The sequence below is a fragment of the Hyla sarda genome, chromosome 9 (assembly GCF_029499605.1).
Source record: "Hyla sarda isolate aHylSar1 chromosome 9, aHylSar1.hap1, whole genome shotgun sequence".
In the NCBI taxonomy this organism is placed as follows: domain Eukaryota; kingdom Metazoa; phylum Chordata; class Amphibia; order Anura; family Hylidae; genus Hyla; species Hyla sarda.
The window spans coordinates 79,712,344-79,729,191 of NC_079197.1; the positions used below are offsets into that span (position 1 = coordinate 79,712,344).

General features: G+C 44.2%; 1 protein-coding gene across 3 annotated transcripts in view; it reads left to right on the forward strand.

Moving 5' to 3' along the window:
- Nucleotides 1–16,848, forward strand: part of ATRX (ATRX chromatin remodeler) — a 252,284-nt gene that overhangs the window by 44,702 nt on the left and 190,734 nt on the right. For all 3 annotated transcript variants that reach the window (XM_056540843.1, XM_056540841.1, XM_056540842.1), the window contains one exon: nucleotides 10,352–10,476. In XM_056540843.1, coding sequence (XP_056396818.1) covers nucleotides 10,352–10,476 — 125 coding nt within the window. The remainder of the gene's footprint in view (nucleotides 1–10,351; nucleotides 10,477–16,848) is intronic.

Consider the following 16,848-nt stretch of genomic DNA (forward strand, 5'->3'; position numbering starts at 1 on the left):
AGTTTATTTTGTTTACCTTGTGTCTGCGCCGGCGGCGGCAACAAACAGCACGAGGAGGGCAGCGGGTGATATGTGAGTATTTGCCCGATTGGGGGGGGGGGGGGCAGAATAGCGCAGCGCTGGGCTTATAAATGCTGGGAGTTGTAGTTTTGCAACATCTGGAGGGCTACAGTTTGAGACCACTTAGTGATCTACAACCTGACCCCCTCTAAATATTGCAAAACTACAAGTCCCAGCATGCCCACACAGCAAACAGCTGTCTGGGCATGCTGGGAGTTGTAGTTTTGCAACATCTGGAGGGCCACGGTTTAGAGACCACTGTAAACTGTGGCCCTCCGGATGTTGCTAGGCAACAACTCACCTAGCAGGACCCGGAAGTATTGCTGCCACCTCCGCCACACGTGGGGGAGGATCGCGAACGGGGATCCGGGATCCAGGTAGGGACCTTCAGCGCCGACCTTCCCTGGACGGTTCCCCCGTTTTGCCCGGACACCGATAGGTGGGCAAAGCGGGGGAACCGAACTTTAACCCCCCCCCCCTCCCCCGGTCTATCGGTCGGTCACTCGGCCGACCAATAGCAGGGATAGGAGGGGTGGCACCCCTGCCACCAAGCTCCTATCCCTTTAGGGGGATCGAGGGTGTCTCGGACACCCCCCGATCCCTCTTATTTTCCGGGTCACCGGAATTGCGCAGATCGCAGGTCTGAATTGACCTGCGATTTGCGCGCATCGCGGTCATGGGGGGGGGGGTCTCAGGACCCCCCTCGGCGATGTTCCGGGATGCCTGCTGTTAGATAACAGCAGTCATCCCGGCCCAATCAACGCTACCGGTGACGCGGTGGTCCCGGAACCCCGCGACGTACATGTACGTCGCCGCGCGCCAAGTGACTCTTCGCGGCGCGGTACATGTATGTCGCTCGTCGTGAAGGGGTTAAAATTGCTGCTAAAAAAGAGAAAAAAATTTGAAGCTTGCACAGGCAGGTTTGGGGGGGAGTGCATGGAGACAGAGTAAAACAAATCTAACATCAGTTTTGAATGTGTCCGTTGAGCTGTTAACACTGGAATTTGTTTAAAGTGATAATGACACCACATTTGCCCATATACTGCCACTGCAAAAAAAAGTGATACATTTTTGTAATGTAAATGAGCTGTGCCATGTTAACCTATCATTCTGTATACTAATTCAGCTCCTTGGTGCACTGGGGACGGTTGCCTGGAACACCTCTGGATCCTCCTGTAGCCCTGCCTGAGCCATCCCTCAGCAATGATGTGAAGCCATGTGACAGTCCCACCAAGACACAGCGCATGTGGAAGATCTTTCACTGGTCTTGGTGGTCAGGCTTAGCTAGTTAAGGAAACTGGAGAGGTCCCAAGAGCAATTTTGTAGTGTGAGCATACCTGTAGACAACCTTTCACACTGGTGTTTCAGCATAACCACATTCAAATTTGCTCCAAACTGAAGACTTCTTGCAGTGGCTATGTAAATAAAAAGTTAGCAACATAAAGACCTAAAACATAAATTGACATACTGTGCAGTTAAAAAATCCACAAATTTTATTTTAGTGTGTAATTTTTTTTTCTGAAGCTTTTGAAAGATTTCTTGAAATATTGTTCACCATACTGTTAAGGGATGTGGAATTCCTATCACCCGACACATGCAGTTCCGGGCAGGTGAATATTTCCTACCCTTAGCCCTGCGTTGGGCAAGCAGGGCCGGATCTGACGAGCACGGCAGCGCTCAGTCTGTATGGAGCGGGCTCCTGACTCCTGCCCGCTCCATACTCTGCAGCCCCCGGCTGTTTTCAGTAGCTGGGGGCTGCGGCTAATAGCCAGCGTGAGGCTGGCTATTAACCCTTTAGATCGCCGCTGTCAAAGCTGACAGCGGAGTCTAAAGGGACATGTGAATGCTCCCTGATGGGCTAGTGGGGTGGATCACCCATGGTGTGATTGCGAGGGGGTGGTGGGTGGTGTCCTTACCTCTGCTTCTAGTGTCTGTGGCTCTGTCATTGATAAAAAAAAAAAGTTAACCCGTGATTTAAAAAGTCAGATCAATACCAAAATGGTACCGATACAATAAACTGAGGGCTAATTTTTTGCGCCATAATCAAACAGCTTGGAGTATGAAAAATAGAAAGTTACAGGGGTCAAAAAATGGCAATTTAAATTTCGAAAAAGTTCTGAATTTTTTTAAATTTATAAAACATGACAGAAACAATACAAATCTGAGTAGAAATTGACAGTCTGGCACTGCAGCTTCACACACCTGCGGACTATCCAATGTTCCGGCACACTACAGCAGTGTCCAGGTGAAAGTAGAAACTGATGGTGGTGCAAAGCATGCGTGAAGAATATAGATGCAATATTCAATCAGAAGAAAGTAAATCAAGCGCAGTCCCCATTAATGATGCTTCTTACGTGTTCTTTATTTTGTGTCACTGTGACAAGGTGCAGGGGGAGGTTGCGGGAGAGGTCAAACAGGGCTACGGACCCGACTCGCGCTTCATAAGGCCCTTCACTCAGTGAAGGGCCTTATGAAGCCCAGCTCCTTCTATGACGCGTGTTCAGGAGCTGAGCTTGCGTCATAGTGGGGATGGACCCGTGGCTAATGCCAGACATCACCGAACACTGTGATGCCTGACATTTACCCTTTTATACGCTGCGATCAAAGTTGATTGCGGTGTCTAAAGTGTAGAAAAAAAACACTACTCCTGGCGGTCAATATAAAGTAGCAGAGTTCATCAGCTCACCCATTATGCTCAATAAGTCCATGCTTGTAATCAAACACCAGTAGAAATGAGCAACAAAGGATGAATCCAGCGCGGGCCTCGTGCGATTCACTTCTTTATTAAAGCACCAACAGAAAGGATAAAGGTTACGTGTTTCAGCCAGGTAACCTAGCCTTACTCATACTACTAAAAACAGACCAACTGGTCTTATATGGGTTGAGATCCAATCAATTGACTGACAGGTTCACCTGGAAATACCAGGGTCACATGTCCGAGGTATCCACCCACTAAGGTCAGTTTTTCATAGCTCAAATGCTAGTACAAACACATGCTAAAATAGTATTAAATCAAAAGGTTTTTTACATTTAAAAATAACCTAATTGGATAAAACAAAGAACCATTGAGCATATATTTTGCCTGGTGAATATATAATCAAATGGCAATATGGCTGTGAGATGTTGTGTCCGTCAGGTGGAGATTGTAATATATATATTAGTGATAAGTCATTAGCATATATCACATAAATGTATAAATAGAGATGCAATGAATATAAAAAGTCAAGGACACTAAAACATGGAAAAATGTATATACAAAGTAAAAAAAATTAGAAAAACTATAAAAACGATGTATACAGGAAAAAACAAATTCCAAAAATAGCATCAGTAAAAAAAATTGCACACAATTTACATCAGTAATGTAATATGACATGTTGTTTTTTTTTCCTCTCTCTCTTCACTCTGCCTGTAGGGGGATGGGTAGAGTGGACACATTTTAGGTTGGGACTCAGTTGGTGAGCGTGCTCTGTTTTGAGTGGGCTCTGTAAGAGTGAAACTGCAAGAGAGTTAGAAATCTGAGAGTTTGAAAGCAGGAGTTTGAGATCGCTGTGAGTGTTACTTTGCTTACACTGTAGAGGTCGTCTACTAAACTACATAACTAGTATGGCTTCCATGTTGGAAAATGTTGTCCGGTGTACATCCTGTTCAATGTATGCAATCCTTGAACAGCAGTTTGAGGGTGCGTATTGTTGTGCGAGATGTGTGCTAGTTGTTCGTCTGGAAGCCCAGATCCTGGATCTAGAGGAGCGACTGGCAACACTGAGAAGCACTAACATGGAGAGTAGTCTCCTGCCCACTGAGAAAGTATTCTCTGGGGTAGAGGTTCAGGACAGTCAGGCAGTTAGCTGGGTTACAGCTAGAAAACGGGGTAGAGGGAAAAGTGTCAGGGAGGCTAGTCCTGAACTGGCACACCCCAACAAGTTTGCCCAGTTGGCAGATGAGGGGGATGCCATTTCAGAGCTAGCAGTACTGCAGCAGGACTCTGCCTCTGAACGCCAGGGGGGTGTCTGCTCCAGTAAGGAGGGGAGGAGTGCAGGGCAGGCTAGACAGGTACTGGTAGTAGTGGAATCAATTATTAGGGGGACAGACAGGGCGATCTGTAACAAAGACCGGGATCGCCGAACAGTGTGTTGTCTTCCTGGCGCTAGAGTTCGGCACATCGCGGATGGGGTTCGACATGGTACATATTGGCACCAATGACAAAGTAAGAGGTAGGTGGAGTGTCCTAAAAAAAAAAAATGATTTCAGGGACTTAGGCCGTAAGCTTAAGGCAAGGACCTCCAAGGTAATGTTTTCTGAAATATTACCTGTACCACGAGCCACACCAGAGAGGCAGCTGGAGATTAGGGAGGTAAACAAGTGGCTCAGAAGCTGGTGTAGGAAGGAGGGGTTTGGGTTCATGGAGAACTGGGCTGATTTTGCTGTCGGTTAACAGCTCTACTGTAGGGACGGGCTGCACCTCAATGGGGAGGTGCAGCTGTGCTTGGGGAGAAGATGGCTAGAAGGGTGGAGGAGTGTTTTAAATTAGGGACTTGGGAGGAGGGAACCTATAACATAGTGGGGGAAGACATTGTAGATAGAGAGGGGGGACTTAATAATGTACTTTGGGGTGTAGGGGGTTAGAATAGTTAATAGGGATAGGCATCATAGGAGGAAAAAACATACACCATTGGATTGCCAGAAGTCTGAGCAATAAAACTGCCGAACTGGAGTGGTTGATGTCTGAGAAATTATGACATAGTGGGTTGGTTGCATGATAGCTGTGACTGGGCGGTCAACATACAGGGTTATAGTCTATGCAGGAAGGATCGGACAAAACGGAAAGGGGGAGGAGTTTGTCTTTATGTGAAATCAAGTCTGAAGGCCGCACTGCGGCAGGATATATGGAAGGGAGACGATAATGTGGAGGCATTATGGGTAGAAATATGTGGAGATAAAAATAAAAAAAAAATCTGAGAGGTTTTTTTATAAGCCACCAAACATACTGGAAGAGGCAGAAGATCAATTACTGAGGCAAAAAACAAGGCACCAAATCAAAATGATGTGATAATAATGGGGGACTTTAACTATCCTGACATAAACTGGGAGACTGAGACCTGCGAATCTCATAAAGGAAACAGGTTTCTGACTATAGCGAAAGACAATTATCTGTCCCAAATGGTGCAGAGCCCGAACAGAGGGGGCTCCCTACTAGACTTAATATTAACCAATGTACCTGACAGAGTAATTAATGTGCAAGTAGAAGGATACCTAGGAAATAGTTATCATAATATATTACATTATAACTTGTTCTTCAATAAGGGAATCTCTCGAAGGGCCACAAAAACAATGAACTTTAGGAAGGCAAAGTTCGATCAACTCAGAGAAGCACTTAACAATATAAATTGGGATAATGTCCTTAAAAACAAGAATACTGACACTAAATGGGAGACTTTTAAAGATATCTTAAATTATAACTGTAATAAATATATACCTTATGGGAATAAATGGGTCAGAAATAAAAAAAACTAATATGGATGAATAAAAACATTAAAGGGGCAATAAAGGACAAAAATAAAGCATTTAGAATACTAAAACAGGACAGCAGTGAAGAAGCATTAAAAAGCTATAGAGAATGTAAAATATGTTAAAAAAAAAGTTAAAATAGAGACCTAAAGACTCTTTGCCAAAGAGAGTAAAACTAACCCCCAAAATGTTCTTTATCTACCGTATTTATCGCCATATAACACACCCCCCCATTTTAATAGGGTAATTTAATTAAAAACAAAAAATACATATAAGATAAATGACAGACTAAATGCCATATTATCCCTCTAACTTTGATTTTGCCTGAACTTCAGTTTGGTCCCCCCCTTCCAGTGCCACATCATTCCTCTCCTTTTATCAGCACCTGTGCCACATTTACACCCCCCTTCCCCCCCTGTTATATATATTATATAAAATAAATGTCCCATCTCCCTTAACTAGCCGCGCTCGGCAGGCCAGGTCCGGGGTCGGGTCTTGCAGGCTGCGGTCAGTGAAGCAGGATGAGTGACGTCCTCTGCTAGCCCAGCTAGCTAGCGGCAGCAGTATTGAATGATGAGTGACGTGCAGCGGAGCTAGCAGAGGACGTCACTCATCCTGCTTCACTGACCGCAGCCGACACCGGACCTGGCCTGCCGAGCGCTGCTAGGTAAGGAAGATAAAGAAAAACAATACAATGAAAAGCAGGGGGGAAAGGGGAGGGAAATGGTTGGAAAACCAGTGTGACTCCAGCTGTTGTAAAACTACAACTCCCAGCATGTAATGATCGCTGAAGGGCATGCTGGGAGATTTAGTTATGCAACAGCTGGAGGTACGCAACTACTCCCAGCATGCCGAGACAGCTGTTTGGGCATGCTGGGATTTGCAGTTTTGCAACATCTGGAGGGCTACAGTTAAGAGACCACTGCACAGTGATCTCTAAACTGTGGCCCTCCAGATGTTGCAAAACTACAAATCCCAGCATGTACACACAGCAGACAGCTGTGTGTGCATGCTGGGATTTGTAGTTTTACAACAGCTGGAGTCACACTGCACAGCAGACAGCTTTCTGGCATGCTGGAAGTTGTAGGTTTGCAACATCTGGAGGGCTACTGTTCAGAGACCACTGTATAATGGTCTCAAACTGTAGCCCTCTAGATGTTGCTAGGCAACTCGCCGGCCTCCGTAAGATCCAGGGAGCCGCATCGCCGTCATCTTCTGCCGCTGTTCACCGCCGCCGATTGCAGCCTGCTGCTGCTGCTGCCGATGGGTAACTGGACCTTCGGCGCCGGTCCTTGTCGGTTTCCCCGTTCCGCCCGGCCTATTGTGGGTGGGCAGAACGGGGAAACCGAATGTTAACCCACCTGCTTCTAGGCGACCAATAGCAGAGATAGGAGGGGTGGCACCCCTGCCACCTCAATCCTATACCTTCAGGGGGCTCGTGGGTGTCTTGGACATCCCAGATCCCCCTCATTTTCCAGGTACACTATAGAGGTAGCCGGAGGGCTTATTTCTGCTTCCCTGGTGTTCGTGGATCTGTCATTGATAAAGCCTGGCTGGACTAGGCTGTATCAATGGATCACAGAGCACACAAATCAAATCAATGGAGTTCAATAGAACTCTATTGATCTGTTTGAGGAATCTAGTGATTCCTCCTAAAAGTTCCCTAAGGGACTAATAAAGCGGGGAAATTTTTTTTTTTATAAAAGTTTTAAAACCTACACATTAACCCCTTCCATATTAAAAGTTCAAAGTAGAGATGAGCGAATTTACAGTAAATTCGCTTCGTCACGAACTTCTCGGCTCGGCAGTTGAAGACTTATCCTGCATAAATTAGTTGAGCTTTCAGGTGCTCCAGTGGGCTGGAAAAGGTGGATACAGTCCTAGGAGACTTTCCTAGGAATGTATCCACCTTTTCCAGTCCACCGGAGCACCTGAAAGCTGAACTAATTTAAGCAGGATAAGTAATCAACTGCCGAGCCGAGAAGTTTGTGACGAATCAAATTTACTGTAAGTTCGCTTATCTCTAGTTCAAATCACACCCTTTTCCTAAATAAAAACATGCATAATAAAAATATATTTGGTATTGCTGCGTACGTAACTGTACGAACTATTAAAATATAACATTATGTATCCCGTACAGTAAATGACGTAAATGTAAAAAAAAAAAAAATTCCAAACCACAGAATTGCAATTTTTATAATATCCCAGAAAAAAAGTTTAAAGCTATTAAGTCAGATAAATACCAAAATGGTACCGATACAAAATACAGATCATGGCGCAAAATAAGTAGCCCTCATACAGCCTGGTATGCAAAAAATCTTTTTTTATTTTTTTTATTTTAAGTGTGAGTAGGTGAAAGGGAGTATAGTGGATGGTCGCTATGTGTCGCCACGGCTCCTGGCCTTGGTGAAGAGCCGGTATTTATTCCGTGTCTGCTGCGATGCAGTTTGACACTGTGGCCGTGGTAAGGCTAATCTGGGACGGCTCTTACTGAGAATGGTCAAGTGTAGGGTGAGGGCCATTCCCCACAATTCAGGCTGTGTCTTGTTGGCCTTAAAGCTGGGCTGCCTCACCAGCTGAGGGGGTTTTGCTAGTTGCAGCTCACACTGCCAGAGAGCTGAGTGTGGAATTCTTCCCTGAGAGTTTGGAAGCTGGTCAGCAGACTGCCTGGAGGCTTGGAAAAGACTTGCTTGTTGCCGCATGCATGGACTGAGATGTCAGCAAACATCTAAGGAATACAGGTTGACTTTTGTTAGTCTTTAAATGCAGAACAAAGGAAAAACATGTTTGCCAAGTGTGAATAAAACTCTGATTTTTGAGTTGAAAAGTTCTGTTTCCATGCCTCTGTACTGCAACCGCACCTGTCTGCAAGAGCGAGTCATCACAAAGCTACAGAGGTCAGAAAATTGCAATAAACAAAATTCATTTTTTTTTTTATTAGTAAAACATGATGGAAACTATACAAATCTGGTATTGCTGTAATCAGGCCAGTCTAAATGATCAAAATTACATGTTATCTCAACCTAGAGCTGGGCGGTATGACCAGATGTGTATCACAGTATTTTTGTAACTTATGGCTGTTCCATGGTATAGAACTGTATTCCCCCCCCCCCCCCCAATCATGTTACCCACCAGCGCTGTTCTACTACCCCCCCCCCCCATGATGTTACAGCGCCAGTGGTCTCCAACCCGCGGACCTCCAAATGTTGCAAAACCATAACTCCCAGCATGCCCGGATAGCCAACAGTTGTCCGGGCATGCTGGGAATTGTAGTTTTTCAACAGCTGGAGGTCCGCAGGTTTGAGACCGCTGCTGTATGCTTTATCCCTATGCCCAGGCTGCAAAAGTTAAACTTTAACTTACCTACTTCGGCCTTACGCTGGGGACGGGAACATCAGACAGCCGTCAGCCTATCACCGGCCGCAGCGATGCCCCGCCCCAGCCATTGATAGGTTAAACGTACTGTCATGTAAGAAGCCGGCCAGAGCTCCTTACATGAGTTGGCTCAGCCTATCCCTGGCGGGACATCGCTGCGGCCGGTGATAGGCTGGCAGCTGTCCGACGTTCCAGTCCCAAGGAACAGCGTGAGGCTGACGTAGGTAAGTTAGTTTATTTTCTTTTATCTTTTGCAGCCCGGACATAGGGATACAGTGTACAGCAGTGGTCTCAAACCTGCGGCCCTCCAGCTGTTGCAAAACTACAACTCCCAGCATGCCCGGACAGCCGTTAGCTGTCCGGGCAAGCTGGGAGTTGTAGTTTTGCAACAGCTGGAGTTCCGCAGGTTGGAGACCACTGGCGTGCAATATAGAGTTCCAGCGCCCGCGGCCCGCAACAAAGAGGGCAGTGCCTGCGGGTGACAAATGTGAGTAGTACCCCGCTGGGCTGATAACTTATTGGGGGGCAGAACAGTGCTGGTGGGTCACATGATTTGGTGGGGGGAGCAGAACAGCACTGGCGGGTCACATGATTTGGTGGGGGGGGGGAAGCAGAACAGCGCTGGCGGGTAACACATGATTAGTTCCCCCGATGTGGGGACAGCGCAGTGCTGGGCTGATAATTCATTCATTCCCGAGGGGGAGGGGCCCAACCAGTATTGCGGTATGGGAAAATTTCATATCGTGCAGCACAAAAATTTCGGTATTCGGTATGAACCGGTATACCGCCCAGGACTATCTCAACCACAAGGTAAATGGCGTTGAAAAGAAAACCACCAAATCTGCAAAATGTCTTACTATTTCAATTTCACTTAACCAATATTATTGTTTTTGTTTCGGAGAATAAGTTATGGAAAAATTAAAAGGTATCATAGTAGTTAGTTATGGCTATTCTAGGGCAAGGAGGAAAAAACAAGAGTGTAAAAGTGAAAATTGGGCCTCACAAGTGGATTATGCTCAGTTTGTCCCGTGGACAAGTAGTTTTTTTTTTTTTTTTATAAAATTTCCATCAAGTTGATATACATTTTTTTATTTTTTCCATCAGAGTACCCTTTTAATGACTTGACTTCTCTTCAAAGAGAAGCTGAACAAAATCCCTGCTGAGAGGTGTGCAAACCTGGTGGCCAACTACAAGAAACCTTTGGTCTCTGATTGCCAACAAGGATTTTGCCACCAAGTACTAAGACTGAATACATTTTGATTCCATGCAGCAGACCAATGCTCTTCATACGTTTTATGGCATTAGTTTAGTTATTCAGGCAGCATCCGCATCTGTTACAGTAGTATTTGAGCATACTACAAATCTATATAATTCTTATTTATTTAATTTAATTTTTTTTATTTTTTTTAAGGAAACCCACTTTTGTAACCAAGTATGTGGAATCTGATGAAGAACCGAAACCTGAAGAAATTATAATTGCTGACGTGTCCAATGAAAACTCTGATCCTGATGTTGATATGGAAAGTTTACCTTTAGGTATGAAATACAGTTTTGGCAATTTGTAGCAGTGTTTTTCATTTATTAACCCGTTACTCCTCATGATCTTGTTAAATTTTAGAATACTCCCAGTTCACTGCCCCCTTCATGATAAACCACCCGCTGCCTTTATTTTTATTATTGTTTCGTTTTCTTCCTTAGTATTTTTTGCTCATCTGAAGCCATACAGCCATTTGTTTTCCACAAACAGACCTATATGAGGGCTTGTTTTATGCACTACCAGTTTGACTTTGTAATGATTTCAGTCGTTTCAGCACAAAATGTACGGCGAAACAAAAAAAATTTGTGAGAGTAAATTGAAAAAAACAAATGCCATTTTGTAATTTTTAGTGGTTTCCGTTTCTACACAGTGCACTTTTTGGTAAAAAGACACCTTGGGGGAGATTTATTAAAACCTGTGCAAGGGAGAAGTTGCCCATAGCAAACAATCAGATTGCTTCTTTTATTTTGCAGTGGCCTTGTTAAAAATGAAAGAAATCTGGTTGCTGTGGGCAACTGGGCAACTTTTCCTCTGCGCAGGTTTTGATAAATCTCCTCCCTTATCTTTATTCTGTAGGTCCATACGATTAAAATGAGATCCAACTTATATAGGTTTGATTTTTGTTTTTCTTCTGTTAAAAAAATGTTTTTATAATTTAGTGCACAAAAATTTGTACATTTTAAAATTGTCCTCTTCTGACCCCTATAACTTTTTTTTTTTTTTTTTTTACCCATATACAGGGCTGTAGGATGGCTCATTTTTTGTGCCGTGATCTGTAGTTTTTATCAGTACCATTTTTGTTTTGATGGGACTTTATCGTTTTTTAATTATTAATAATTTATTTTTTAGTGTTTACAAAATGACCAAAAAGACGCAGTTTTGTAGAATTTTTTTTGGGGTAGTTTTTTTTAAATTTTTTTTTTTTTTTTTTTTTTACGTATACGTCATATACCTTGCAGTTTAATTAACATTATATTTTTATAGTTCAGACATTTACGCATGCGGCAATATTTTTATTTACAATTTTTTTTTAATGGGAAAAAGGGGAGTGATTCAGGAGTGGCTGATTTTACAGCGGTTCTGATATAAAAGCAAAATAAATACCAACATGTGACACCATTTTGGAATCTGCACCCCTCACGGAATGTAACAAGGGGTATAGTGAGCCTTAACACCCCACAGGTGACTGACAGATTTTTGACAGTGGTCCGTGAAAATGAAGAATGTAATTTTTCATTTGCACAGCCCACTGTTTCAAAGATCTTTCAAACATAAGTGGGGTGTAAATGCTCACTGCACCCCTTGTTACGTTCCTTGAGGGGTGTAGTTTCCCTAATAGAATGCCATGGGGGGTGTTTTTTTTTGTTGTTATGGCACAATGGGGGCTTCCTAAATGTGACAAGCCCCCCCCAAAATCCATTTCACCAAAATTCACTTTCCAAAACTTTCCAAATGTTGCTCCTTCCCTTATCAGCCCTCTAGTGCACCCACAGAGCACTAGAGAGAAATGGGGTTTCGAATTTTGGGGGACATTTTCACCTATTACTCCTTGTGAAAATGAAAAATTTGGGGTAACATCAGCATTTTAGTAAATTTAGTATTTAGACTGCAGCTGCTCAGGATTGCATCCTCTGTATTGGATGCCAGCCAGCAATTGCCAGCATGAGCTCCAAGGAGGACCCCAGACGTGATCCTGCTGAATCCCCAGCAAAGACTGCGTCCTTGGTAGCCAGCGTTCTTGAGTGTACCAATTTCATTTCAGTGATCTTTTTGTAATATCTAGTTTTGGTTTATTTAATGTTTTAGGGGGATATGCCTAGAAAATCATTTAAGAAAACCAAACATCTAGAAAATTGTAACACATGCAGATCAAAGTTACCGCAGGGTTATGAAAAGATGACTTGCACATCATGTGTAGCAAAAATTCCCCCCCCCCCCCCCCACTGAAGTGCCTTATCTTCCATGCAAGATTTAATTAGGTTGGAGATACAGAATTCTGTGGAAAATTCTGCTTTAAAATCTGCTCCTACTCCTGTCACCCCTATAACCACAGTTGTGCGCTGACTGGGTCAGAGGAGGAAGGAATTGCTGTAGAAACAGCAGATTCGGATGAGGATTCCACTTCAGTCGAGGATACCACTTCAGGGAGACACTTTTTTTTTTTTCCAATCCGTGGATACTGATAATCTGATTAAAAATGTTCGGTTAGCCATGAATATTGAGGACCCTAGGGAAGAAAAATCAATTCAAGACATCATGTTTGAAGGATTAGAACCGAGGAAACGTGGAACCTTTCCCATCCATAGATCTTTACCTGGCTTGAATAAAAAGGAATGTGAGAATCCTGATAGTTTTTTCCTCACAGCGCCTTAAAAAGGAAATATCAATTTGCAACACTGAATTACCAAAAATAGACGTAGCCATTTCTAAGGTCTTCAGGAAAGGTGCCTTGACTTTGGAAGACTTAGGAGTTCTACGCGACCCTATGGACAAAAAAAAAAATCAGACTTTTTTGCTCAGAACCCGTGAGGCCGCCACAGCCTCTTTCAAACCTAATGTGGTGTGGCGTCTTCTTGGGTCGCCAGGTCTTTAATTCTTTGGCTGGATCAGTTGTCTTCAGATATCCAGAAACAGGTCCCTCATGAAGAATTGTTAAATTCTATTCCCCACTTAAAAATTCGGCAGCATTTCTGACAGATACTGCTTTGGATGCTCTTAGGTTATCTGCCAGAACTGCCGCACTGTCTTTTTCCTAAAAGAACTAAAGGGTATATCTTCAATCAAGCCTCCACCAGTTCCAAAAAAATCTAGTCACCAATGACAGTCTGGGACAAGTCGGGCAGGCCGAGAAGCTTTGTGGCGGAATGGAAAAAATATCAAACACTTGGGTATAACATTTTTTAAAGGAAGGTCTCCGCCTGGAGTTTCTTTGTCTCCCTCAGACTCTCCTAAGGGTGACTTCAAGTCACTTGGGACCCTCAGGGTTAGTGGCACTTCAAAAAGTCCTTTCCCTACTAGAAAAGCAGGTTCTTGTTCCCGTACCTTCGGAAGAAGTAGGGTTTGGTTTTTATTCTACCCCCCCCCCCTTCTTTTTTTTGTTTTTTTTTTTGTTTTGTTAAAGCCCGACAATACTTAAAGTACAATTATAAACTTAAAACCTCTAAATCAATACCTTTTTTGTATACAAAGGTCAAAATGGAGACAATAAAATAAACCTATTGACAAGATTGCTTCATGGTCTCAATAGACCTAAAAGATGCATACCTACACGTCCCTATTCAGACAATCAAAAATACTTAAGCATAGCTAGAAATTTAGACCTAGGATTGACTCGCCTCCAGTTCAGGGACTTGCCATTTGGGATAGCTGTAGCCCCCAGGGTTTTTACAAAAATAGTATCCAAATCCCCTCCTCCCCATTTCTCCTGGACCTGTTATAGTCACATTCTTTCCTATTCCCATCCCCTCCCCTCTCCTCCCCTTTCCCAGAGAGGGTTGATGTTTGATGGATCGGACTGCTGTTCTGTTTCTATACCATGCCATTGCGTTTACTGTTCCGATTGCGGTTTCGTATTTCATTGGAATCCCTCTTTTATGTAATACGGATTGTTGATTGGCTTGTGGTGTTGCTATTTTCGCCATGTGAAAAACTAAATAAAAACATTTTACTTTGTAAAAAAAAATTTGTATCAGAAATGGTAGCACACATCTGAGGGGGGGTAGGCTTATTTGTCCCATACTTAGACGATTTCCTTTTGGTAGGGCAGTAAGAAAAACAACTAAAATTAATTTTTAGATCACACCATAGCCATCTTAAAGAGGTTGGATTGTGAATTGGGGGAAATCATCCCTTGTCCTGGACAGAGTCTTTCTGGGTGTAATTCTAGACTCCCAGCAACAAGTCTTTTCTTCCACACCATAAAATCCAAAAAATTCAAAACGCAGTAAGGGAAGTCAAGCAGTCTAAGCCTAGGACTGGATTTGATCCTGGAAAGTCCAAAAGTCCTCACCACAGACTCAATTCCTTGGATTAGGGTCTCATACCAGAGACCTAAGTTTTCATGGTCGCAGGGATCCTAAAGAGTCCTCTTTCCTCAAATGCAAAAGAACTTCTAGATGTCTATTCTCTAGAAAGAGCAAAACATCACCTACACCAAGAAAACATAGAATTTTTTTTTAGACAATACAACTACAGTATCGGTTATTACTCTACAAAGGACTAAAAAAAGCCAATCCCTTACGCAAATTGGAGAAATAATTTTTTTGTTTTAGAGTGATATCTTTATTCTTTAACTGTCCTGCATTTTAAAAGAACCCCTAAATTCAAAAGCAGACGAAGTCACCAGCAGCTACATCAAGGCGAATGGAAGTTATACCCGAAAATTGTCAAAAAAAATGCCATCTTTGGGGGTGACCCGAGGTAGATCTATTTGCTACAAGAAAGTCAAGTATGAAAATTTTGCTCCTTAAACCCAAAGGACAGGGCTTGGGCAGTGGATGCCCTCACTCAACAATGAAAATGGGAATTACCGAATTTATCGGCGTATAACACGCACTTTTTAGGCAAAAATTTTTAGCCTTAAGTCTGTGTGTGTGTTATACGCCGATGCACCCCCAGGAGAGGCAGGGGGAGAGAGGCCGTCGCTGCCTGCTTCTCTCCCCCTGCCTTTCCTGGGGTCTAGAGCGCTGCTGTCGGCCCTTCTCACCCCCTGGCTATCGGCGCCGCTGCCCGTTCTGTCCCCCTGACTATCGGTGCCGGTGCCGATAGCCAGGGGGAGAGAAGCGGCGCCGACAGCCAGGGGGAGAGAAGGGGCAGCGGCACCCATTGCCGGCGCCACTGCCCAGTTGCCTCCCCCCATCCCCGGTGGCATAATTACCTGAGTCGGGTCCGCGCTACTGCAGGCCTCCGGCGTGCGTCCCCGGCGTCGTTGCTATGTGCTGAACGGCGCGGCGCATGACGTCAGTGCGCCGCGCATAGCAACGACGCAGGGGACGCACGCCGGAGGCCTGCAGCAGCGCGGACCCGACTCAGGTAATTATGCCACCGGGGATGGGGGGAGGCAATGGGTGCTGCTGCCCCTTCTCTCCCCCTGGCTGTTGGCGCCGCTTTTTTCCCCCTGGCTATCGGCGACCTTACCGATAGTCAGGGGGACAGAACGGGCAGTGGCGCCGATAGCCAGGGGGTGAGAAGGGCCGACAGCAGCGCTCTAGACCCCAGGAAAGGCAGGGAAGCGGGCAGCGACGGCCTCTCTCCCCCTGCCTTTCCTGGGGGTATATCGGGGTATACACACGCACCCTCATTTTACCATGAATATTTGGGTAAACTTTTTTTACCCAAATATCCTTGGTAAAATGAGGGTGCGTGGTATACCCTGATAAATACGGTAGTTTACATATTCCCTCCACTTCAACTGCCGGACCTTCTAACCCAGGGACCAGTGTCTCATCCACATGTGAGAAGTCTCTATCTGACGGCATGGCATTTGAGAGGATGATCCTCGGGGAAAGGTATCTCAGATGCTGTGATAACCACCTTTAAAAGCCAGCAGAAAGGAAATAACTAAGATTTCAGAGTTAAGAACACTTTTTTGAATTTTCTTAAACCCTTTTCAGCAAATTCCGTCCCAGATGATAGTCCTAAATTAATTTAAACTTTTTTTTTTTTTTTTTTTTACAATCTGGTCTAGATAAGGGTTTAAAGGTTTCCACTTTAAAGGTTCAGGTGTCAGCCCTAGGGGCCTTGTATAACACTAAGGTTGCAGACCACCCTTGGATGATATTTTCCAGGAACTCAAAAGGCTGTCTATTTCTAGGGTCCTGAAAGTCCCTCGATCTTTCTTTGGTATTAAATGTCTTTGTCAGATCCCTTTTGAACCCCGTGATGACATTTCTCTAAAAAATTTAGTCCTAAAAACTGTACTTCAGGTAGCAGTTACCACCACTAGGAGAATAGGGGACCTTTCAGCCTTATCTAGTGGAGATAGCATAGTGTTTCTTCCTGTTCCTGCTTATCTCCCTAAAATAGTGTCCGCATCCCAGGAAATTGTTCTTCTGTCATTTTGCTCTAAACCATCTGACAAGGAAAATTCCTTTAGCGCCTTAGACGTTAGGTGTCCTTAAATATCTAGATAGAACTAAGGATTTCAGAAAGTGTAATTCCCTTTTTATTCAATTTTCAGGAATAAATGAGGGCAAAATAGGTAGTAGTAACTCCCTGTCTAGATGGATTAGACACATGTTTAACCTATTCAATGTCAGGTTTGCCTGCTCCAGTTGGTCTTAGAGCTCACTAAACCCGAGCTGTAGCTGCGTCTTGGGTGGAAAAAAGGGGCGCTTCTATAGATCAGATCTGCAGGGCAGCTACCTGGTCTT